Source organism: Nelumbo lutea, chromosome 2 (genome assembly GCF_056320005.1).
Source record: "Nelumbo lutea isolate HS-2025 chromosome 2, American lotus-T2T, whole genome shotgun sequence".
Taxonomy (NCBI): Eukaryota; Viridiplantae; Streptophyta; class Magnoliopsida; order Proteales; family Nelumbonaceae; genus Nelumbo; species Nelumbo lutea.
In genome coordinates, this window is record NC_142685.1 from 60,071,582 (window position 1) to 60,081,719 (window position 10,138).

Here is a 10,138-nt window from a genome sequence, read left to right on the forward strand (position 1 = left end):
GCTGAGCACCAAAGGTGACGTTGGGGCGTAATCCCCGCTCTGACCTAGATAGCATTCTTGGCAAAGAGCAAGTTAGGGCTTTGGTTGAAAAGTAATACATTATAGGAGGGCCATAGGATTAGAGTCCCTTGAATTGGTGACCGGCCGTGGCTTGCTCCCAAAGCGGAGGTGTGCGTCCACGAGCATTTCCTTCACTTCCGGTTGCGCTTTCCCTTGAACCCTTTGATCCCTAAGATCCTGAACCACTACAACCTCACCCTTAGCCAACTCGCTCCCAATGTCGTTAGGACGATAGTGGTTGTGTTGGTGATGGCTAATCTCCGAGGTGTGTTTGTTAATCTAAACATATTTCGGAGTTTGTTCATACTGAGGAAGCAATCCAACAAGAAAGGATTGTGGTATTTCCAAGGCCGATGGGGAAAAGTGGACAACCTGTCATCTGACCACAATTGGAAGAAGAAATACTTCTTTATTAGTTGCCCCCAGGGTTGGTCCTTTTGCTTTGGTTGGGGGAACCCAGATACTCTGGCTGAGAGAATCGTGCCCCACAATAGCGATAAGAAGGCCATGATGAATCGACTTCAGCTGGGTGGAGTGATTCATGTCGGACCCTTGGTGAAGGAAGAGGAGGCCTTGGTGATGGACAACCCCAGTCCTACCCCCCTTAGTATTGACACTCCTATTGTCTACTAGTTGCGCCATCACCTGGATGTTGTTGTCACTCTTCTCACTTGTTTCTTTCTCTTGTTGGTAGAAATGGACAACACTAGAAAGGTGAAGATGCTTGAAGTTGCGACATCCAAGAGAGTTTCTACAAAGAAAATTGTTGGGAGCACGCCTCGGCATCAGCTAGAGGAAGCGACTGCCAAACAATGGGTCGAGGTTGAGGCTGCCCATAAGAAGATGATGGCACAGAAGTGGCTCGAGACCCTATAGCAAACAAGATTTAGTTGCACGAGCAGCACCGAACCGAGGGGACCTTGAGCGGATTAGACCAAGGGTGCTTCGATTGTCTAACCCTTGGGAGAATGAGGGACTCTCTGTTGATGGCCAGTATCAGTTGGTAACTAGCGATCAGCAAGTCCTTCTTAGTGACCGCCAGACCTGGATGCAACACACTTTGGATTCGGTTTGGGACACACTTCTAGACAAGGCCATTGAGGCATGTGTTTACTTCCACGAGTCTATTATGTAGTCGAGGTCTTCTTAGTGAAATGTGTTTGATGGTTTTTTTCTTTTTTTTTTTTGTGTAGATGGTCTCCTACTTGGTCTGTCTCTACGACAAGGTGGGTGTGCTGATCTAGCAACTTTGACAGGCACAGGAGGAGATTGAGCACCCAAAGCAGTAGTCGATAGAGGCCAAGGAGTGGGCCCATGACGAGCATGAACGTTACAAAAAGGTCAAAGCTGAGGTGGTAGTCAAGTGGGAGCTCACGAAGGAGCTGAAATCTTCATTGGAATTTGTGGAGCAATAGATGGAGGAGGTGGCCACAAAGGTGGTTGAGAAGTATAAGGCCTCGGAGGAGCATGAGGTAGACTTGACCTCCTTTGCTTCCCAGTCTTACCTAGAGGGTTTCAATGACTATAATGCTTAAGTGTCAAAGATTTTTCCAAGTTTCAACGTCAACTAGTTGGTCTCATTCCCTACTGAAGCTCAACAGTTAGTAGATATACTAGGGACGGATGAAAGTCCAATCGCTGATGCCACGGCTTAGGCTGCCGCTTAAACCGGAGAGGGCCAATAAAGAGTTTTTCTTTTGCTTAGGCCTACGTGCGCCTAAGACTTGTATACTTTTTCTTCTCTTTCTTTTCTTTTTTTTTTTTTGTAAAGGGCTGACGCCTCCCATATAAGAGGCCTTTTTTGTAAAGACACTTGAGTTAATGAAACTTAAATTTCTTGTCAAAAGATGCTCTCATTCTCTTCCTTTTTATTCTTCTTTTGTGTAAGGGGCCAATGTCTCCCCCCAAAGAGGCATCTTGTAAAGAAATTTGGCATTCTTTTATAAAGCAATTCTTTTTTGCGAAAGTGTTCTTTACTTAGTCTTTTGTGAAGACATTTCGTATTAGAGTCTTCTAGGCCAAGGCCGATGTCACAAGTCATTCGAAACTTGTTGCCATAGTGAAAAATTCCTTTGCTTAGTATGTCATTCCTCAAAGGTGTTGTGGCCAAGCCGATGCCAGATCTTTGGCCTTCACAAAGACTTGCTTCATTAAGGGTCTTTAAGGCCAAGGCCGGGGTTATGGGCCACTTATTAATGGTTGCCGAGGTCCTGGAAGTTCTTGCCTTTATCAAAGGTCAAAAGGAAACTAGGTGTATGGCTTGCAAAGTGTCATATGCCTTGGATCGACATTTGGCTTGAACGCATAACCTTGAGAAATGTCATATGCCGCGTTTGGTCAGTCAAGGGGGCCGACGCCTAGTTTGAGCGTATAACCTTAAGAAATATTGTATGTTGTGGTGGGTCAGTCGAGGGGTCTTGGTAGCTAGGGGGATGAGAACATTTACAAAGAAAGATCCAAAGTGAGAGGAGCTTGCACTTTTCATTTACAATTTTCCACTAAGGTATTTACACTTCTACTGAGAGGAACTTCCCAATGGCCGAGCGGTTGCCGAGAAGGACTTAAACTCTTCAAAGGCTTTATGGAAATCTTTTGTCCATTGGAAATCCTTCAACTTCTTGATGGCCCAGAAGAAAGGTATGCATCCGTCTACCAACTTGGACATAAACCGCCTGAGGGATGTGACCTAACCGGTGAGCTTTTGAGTTTCTTTAATTGACCGAGGGGGCTCCATGTCCAGGATGGCTTGTATTTTCTCAAGGTTGGCCTCTATGCCTCGTCAAGTGACTACAAAACCCAAGAATTTTCCTAAGGTGATCCCGAAGGCGCATTTGGTGGGTTTCAACTTCATGTTATATTTTCTCAATACCCCAAATGTCTCACCGAGGTCCAAAGTGTGTTGGCTAGCCCTAAGACTCTTTACAACCATGTCGTCGACGTAGGCCTCAACGTTCCTCCCAATCTGCTCTTTGAAAATTTTGTTCATTAGTCTTTGGTAAATGGCCCCAATGTTCTTCAGTTCAAAAGGCATCACCTTGTAGCAGTAGGTGTTATGTTCGGTTATGAATAAGGTCTTTTCCTCGTCAATCGGGTGCATCTTTATCTGCTTGTAGTCAGAGAAGGTGTCCATGAAGCTCAATAGCTCATACCCCATGGTGCATCTTTATCTGGTTGGGGCAAGCTTTGTTAAGATCTCTCTTATGAAGTTGGCGCCGATTATCTTGTCCACCTCCTCTTCGATGGCTTTTCAGTGCAAATTTCCTCTTCTTTTGTCAAATCGGCGTACAACTCGAGTCCATGCTTAGCCTATAAGTGATGACTGAGGGGTAAATTCTTGCCATATCAGTGGAAGACCAAGTAAACACGTCAGTATTGGCTTTGAGAAAGTTTACCAGTTCGAAAAGTGTGTCCTAAGGGAGGCGAGACTTGACTCGTACTGTTTTCTTGGGCTTGGCCTCATTGAGGGAAACCGAGATGAGGTCCTCAGTTGGCTAGGCTCGGCCTGGCGGTTCATCCTTGAGATCGAGCCCCTTCAGTGGTAGGGCTTCCTTGTTCTTGCCTTTTAGTGCTACAATGTAACACTGTCTGGTAGCTTGTGGGTTTCCCTTAACTACCCCTACACCATGCTTTGTAAGGAACTTCATGGCGAGGTGGTAAGATGCAAAGGCCACCTTGAGTGCGTGAAGGGTCGGCTTCCCTATGATGGCGTTGTAAGGTGAGCCGATCTTCACAACCACGAACTTAATCATTTGAGAGGCATGCCGAGGTTCGGTCCCTATAGTAACCGGTAGGGTTTCTTCCCTTCAGGTCTGACAGCTGCTTTGGAAAACCCAACGAGTGGCATGTCATTGGGTTGTAGTTAGTTTGGTGTCGACTACATCTTCTCGAATGTTTCATAGAACAGGATGTCGACCAAGGAGTTGTTGTCTATGGGAATACTTTTCACTATGTAGTTGCCAATGATCATTAACACCACCAACGCGTCTTCGTAGGGCACAAAGACCCCTTGTAGGTCACCTTCCAAGATGGTGATGAGGTCCTTCAGCCTCCGCTTCTTTGGTTTTGGGCTCTAAATGTTACACTACTTGGCATATGCCTTCTGAGACAAGGTGAATGTTCCCCCTCGAGGCTGATCCCCCAGCTATGACTTCAATGACTCTGCCAAGGGGGAAATGGGTATGGGGCTCGACTTGTGGCTGTTGCAAGGATGATGTTGGGGCATTGCCTTCAACATAGTCTTTTAGGTGCCCACGACGGATGAGAGACTCGATCTCATTTTTTAGCTTGTAACAGTCCTCGGTGTCGTGGTCGATGTTGCGGTGATACTTGTAGTACTTCTTGGGGTTCCCCTCTTCTCGGGTTCCTCTTCAACTTGACTGGTCACTTCATGAATACCTCATTCCCTACTTGCATCAGTGTGTGCATTCATGAAGAGTTTAGTGGGGTGTACTTGTTGAAGGAAGGGTCAATAGCTTCTTCTCACTGCCCTTGTTAGTGGAGCCATCACCGCGGCCATCCCTTTCCTTCCTCTTCTTGTCACTGGGCTTTGCTTTCAGATCCTGGAGGCATTTGTTGGCTTCAGCCTCCTCGGCAACGATGTACTTCTAGACTTTCTTTAGGAACTCAACTTTAGTTTTGGGCGGAGTCTTGAAGATGGGCCGACTGAGGAATCTAGGTTGGAGGCCACTGATGGCCGCGTGCATGGAGACCAAGGGGTCGAGGTGCTTGACCTTGAGCTCTTTCTATTTGAACCTTTTCATATAGTCTCGAAGGCTCTCCCTGCGCTTCTATTTGACGGACATCAAGGAGATGGCGATTTTCTGACACCATCGGTTGCTCACAAAGTGACCTAGGAAGAATGTCGACCTCCCATCGGTTGCTCACAGAGGTACAATGATTGTTGAGGAGGTTGGAAATTGGTAGGGGAGGGGCACAATGTCGACCTCCCATCCCTGGGGGGACTGTAGTGGCCTGAGTGCCCACCGTCGTCCCGATTGGTCGCAGCGCGGCGGTGTTGTTGGTTATGGTTCTTGTGCTCGATGTGGGACCCTATAGTTCTTGGAATGGATTTTGCTAGCCCACTGGTTGTTGCTGTCAAACTTTGAGGGGTCGACCCCTTCTAGATTTCCCAAGCGTTGGCTAAGCAAGGTATGGGCGGATCGCCGATCATGTTGTCCGTGGCTTCCTGCGAGGTGACTATTCTATGAGTGGCCTTCTACCGAGTGCCCTATATTGTCCAAAAGTGGGGCCATGTTGTTTAGTCTGTTTAGGACCAGCTCAAATTGGTCGATCATGATTAAGTTCTGAATGTTAGGAGTGGGGTCTTGTTTGTCAGCCATTTCAGAGACAATAGTTGATCAATTCAATTTTTTTTTCCTTAGGAAAAGTTTAGAATATGTTCCCACAAATGGCACCAATTCTGCCTACAAAATAAGGAGTCGAGGGCAACAATGTAATTTCAAGTGTCCAAGGCCGATGGGTCCAACTTGCTAAGAGAAAGAAGATGTCAGAAGCCCAGGCAATTATCTCAAGGGCAAAGACTCCGACGGTCAAGTTAGCTAAGAGATGTGAGGGATTGGATCAAGCAAGATAAGAAACTTAGAGCTTAGGTTTGTATGTCTTTACCTCAATGTGGGAGCCCTTTTATAACTAGAGTTCCCTTAGAAATGGGGTAGTTGGGACTTGGGAGCATGTGGCGGTAGTTGGTAGTGGTTGATAATGATTGGTCAGGATGCATCCAATTGACACCACGTGTCAAAATCCACACGATAACTAAGATGCACCCGACCGATGCCACGTGTCAAAATTCGCATATCAACCAAATACCCCTACATCAAACTCCATATTTGACCATTCACCATAATAGAGTAGAGAAGAGGAGATAGAAAAAAGTAGGAGTGATCATTCACATATATATAACATGTAATATAAAATTATATAATTTTTACATAAATGATATGGGCCTGGAATCAGGTCCGGTGAGGTCCATGACCACCCTAGAGGACCCACAACAAGAATGAGATGTGGACAAGATTAACAGCCTATTTTCTAACACTTGGCGCTCAATCAGCAATCTATCTTCCACTCCTTCAGTGGCCACTTGTTTTGCTCACAATCCATCAAAATCCATCCATTGGATGTTTTTAAATCCCAACATTGTCAACCTCCTTTCAACTGATTTAAGAATAAATGTTTTAATTTAATCAAAATTAATTTTTGGTCCATTCCAAGGTTTTTAAAACCGGATTGGATAGGGAACAGTTTTGGGTTCGGTTTTTGGGTTAAATGATCCGATTATCTGGTCCGAACAGACAGATGGTTCGTTCCAACAAAAAATAAAAACAATTTAAGACATAAAAAATGACTAAAAACCATTCTCGAGTCAAAAGGTTCGATGGTTCGACTACTCAGATCATCAGTTTGCTGACCAAATCAATAGTTTTTGGTCAAAAAAGCAGTTTTCGGGTTAAATGAAACCGGTCAGGTGACTGATTCCGTTTTTTCCATTCCGACTGTTCGATCCGATCCGGTTTGAAAATATTGATCCATTCTATTCATCTCTCGCACGTGCAATCCCACGTGCCACCCATATACTTGTTACTTAATTCAGGTTTTTGGTTAACTTATCCCCTTGGTTTGTTGCTCCCCAATCGGACGGTCCACATCGATTGAGGCCCACCAACCAAGGACACGTGGTACATTCACTCTTATATACATAGAAAACATAGTTATTTTACGTGGATCAATCAAACTTAGTACGAGTGATAAAGATTAAAGAATTGGGCGGTGATGATGGATTCAATGACACCATTCTCCAATAAGAAACCCCACTTTCTGATTATTTTATTTAAAAAACCAAAAGACATAAAAAAAACTAAGACTAGATGCTGCATAGGACACGTGAGTATGTTGTGCAATGCATTTTTTTGCCACGTGGAGGGTGATTTGGCCAATCTAGACCTTTGTAGGTCCCCTTTTTCTTAATCAGCTCCTTTGAGTGGCAATGGCCGTTGAAAACTTGGGAAACCATAGAGCGGGGTGTGTTGTTTCTTGGACAGTGGGGTAGAAGAAGGATATGGGAGTGGGGTTATCATTCTAGATGTACTGACACGTGTAAGATTCTTGATGTCTCATAGGTGTCTGCTGGCTGGGTGAGTGATGTACAAAATCCAAACCCAACATTGAATTTCATGAGTTAAAAGATTCTAGTCGCTGATGTCGGGAGCCTCGGAGGTAGAAAACGTAGAGAGAGAGAGAGAGAGAGAGAGAGAGAGAGAGAGAGAGAGAGAGGGGTTTTGAGAAATCCTGTGGATTTGTAAAACCACCCAAAACCATGGGCAGCGAATTTCTGTCAGCTCGCACCGAAACCTTTTCCCCTAAAACCGGCTGCTCCACCCTCTGTATATATTCCGCTCCCTTCCTCTCTCTTTCATTCTCTCTGTGTCTCTGGGCGCATTGTTTCTTCATCTTGGATTGGCTCGGATGAATAGTTGGATCTTTATAAAGCTGAGAAAGAGAAACCATTCAATCTTAAGTTGCTTACCCAAATAAAAAGATCGGTTCTGCAATTATGGGTGATTACCAAACAGCTCTCTTCATGAGTTGCCAATGCACTTGAGTCATCCCGAGTGATAAGTGATAACATCGAATTCTCAATCCCCATTTCTGATTTCATTACTGTTTTATATATATATATATATATATATTCTTTGTTTTGCAATTCTGCAAAGAATAACAGATACTGGGTTTGTTTCCTTATCTCGTATCAGTCTGGTTTCAGCTCTTTAATTTTCTGCAATTGAGAGAAGACCAAGAAGCAGTGGATATTTCTGCTTTTTGGTCTTTGAATTTTATATATATTCTTGTAGAAGAAGAAGATAGTTTTATGGAATGGATGTTAACAGTATGGCGGGAAGAATGATGTCCGGCATGGCTCCTGGAATGCTTGGGTTGGAGATGCCTCTGCACCAGCCACAGCAGCAGCAGCACCATCCTCACCAGCAACTCCAACAGCAGCAGCACCACCACCACCACCACCAAATGATGGCCTTTGCGGGTCACGACAACGACCATCACTCGCAAGTTCAATCTGTGAAGCAGCATGGCTACGCTTACGCCACCAAGGGGAAGCCGCAGCAACCGGCATTGAGCGACGAGGAGGAGCAGGGGTTGGTGGGGGATGACGGTGGAGCAGACGCGAGGAAGAGAATGTCACCGTGGCAGAGAATGAAGTGGACGGATAACATGGTCAGGCTTCTCATCATGGTGGTCTTCTACATCGGCGATGACGGTGGCTCCGAAGGCAACGACCCCTCCGGCGCCGGCAAGAAGAAACCTGGTGGGCTCCTGCAGAAGAAAGGCAAGTGGAAATCGGTGTCCCGGGCGATGATGGAGAAAGGTTTCTATGTGTCTCCGCAGCAGTGCGAAGACAAGTTCAATGACCTCAACAAGAGGTACAAGAGAGTTAACGATATACTGGGAAAGGGGACGGCCTGTAAGGTGGTGGAGAACCAGAGTTTGCTTGAGACGATGGACCATCTCTCGCCCAAGATGAAGGAGGAGGTCCGGAAGCTACTCAATTCTAAGCATCTCTTCTTCAGGGAGATGTGTGCTTACCACAATAGCTGTGGCGGTGGTGTAGGCGGTGCCCACCATGCGTCGGAAGCGGCGTTGGAGTCGGAAAATCATCAACAGCAGCAGCATTGCTTCCATTCACCCGAGGGCACCGCTGCTGCTGCTGGAAACCCAAGAAGCTTAAGCAGGTCGGAGTGCGAGGGATTAAAGTTAAGAAGCCGGGAAGAGGAAGAGGATGATGATGGAGAAGATGACGACGACGATGACGACGATGGTGACGAGGACGAGGATGACGAGGATGAGTCGATGGAGATTGGTGGAAGGAGTCGGAACAATGAGCATGGAGGTGGCTGTGGGCATGAAGAAGAGGACGATAACGAGTTGAAGTTAGCTTCGAGGAAGAAGCGGAGAAAGGGAATGCCGGCGGCATCGCTGTCGCCGTCGCCGTCGATACAACAACTGAACAGCGAGATGATGGGTGTGCTTCAAGATGGGACGAAGAGCTCGTGGGATCAGAGACAGTGGATGAGGAACAAGTCATTACAGTTGGAAGAACAGAGGGTGAGCTATCAGTGCCAAGCGTTTGGACTGGAGAAGCAGCGACTGAAATGGATCAAGTTCAGTGGGAAGAAAGAGAGGGAGATGGAGAGAATGAAGCTTCAGAATGAGAGGATGAGGCTTGAGAATGAGAGAATGCTCCTTCTGCTTCGCGAGAAGGAGCTCGAATTGCTCAATCTTCGTCAGAAACAGCAACAGCAGCAACAACACTCTTCGAACAAGAGGCCAGACCAATCAGGATGAATTGTATAGACATATTAGGCTTAGATTATTTGACTACATAAGCTGTAGCTCTTCATATTGGATTTGTTTAAATGGGTGGTGAATTACTGGATTGTCCCCCCCTCTCTCTCTTCTCTCCCTCTCTCTCTTCTCTCCCTCTCTCTCTAAATTTTGTTTGAATATTGAAATAATGAGTTACATTTTCTGTGCAATCACACAATCACAAGTCTTAAGTCCAAACTCATCAATTATCAAGCCTCAAATCACTACTTTTTTTGATTGTTTGATTTGATTTTTCAGTTAAATTTGTTACATTACATGCCAAACATTACTACTGTACATTCAAAGTCAGAAGTAAATACTTACTGTTTGGAACAGTTGAAAATTTCCTACATCTGTCTTTCTCAAAATACTGGGAATTGGAGTTTGGACTTTGAGAGCTTGGATTTTCTTTCACCAGGATTCAATGCAAACATCCAAACAAGTAATTTGGATCTTAGTGATAATTCCATAACAGTTTCATTTGTAAGAATTCCTCCTCGTACATTTACATGATGTGAGAAAGCTTACTCAGTTGGACAGTACTGAATAAAGGGTTAAAGAAAACAAACACTGCAATGGTCCCCAAGGGCCATTGCTTTTAGATACATGTCCCATGGCTTTGTACAGGGTTAAGATTGACTGAAGGGTTAAGGTACTCCCCCCCTCCCCCCCCCCCCCCCCC

The 10,138-nt window shown here is 45.5% G+C and overlaps 1 protein-coding gene across 1 annotated transcript; it reads left to right on the forward strand.

The window, feature by feature from the left end:
- The first annotated feature begins 7,319 nt into the window (after window positions 1-7,319).
- On the forward strand, window positions 7,320-9,632 carry LOC148871032 (uncharacterized). Its single transcript, XM_088967970.1, has one exon. It carries the CDS (start codon window positions 7,951-7,953, stop codon window positions 9,433-9,435), a length of 1,485 nt encoding a protein of 494 aa, XP_088824096.1. The 5' UTR covers window positions 7,320-7,950; the 3' UTR covers window positions 9,436-9,632.
- Window positions 9,633-10,138: the final 506 nt, after the last annotated feature.

Coding starts and splice junctions, on each gene's coding strand:
- LOC148871032 (XM_088967970.1), top strand. CDS start 7,951: ATGGATGTTAACAGTATGGCGGGAAGAATGATGTCCGGCATGGCTCCT.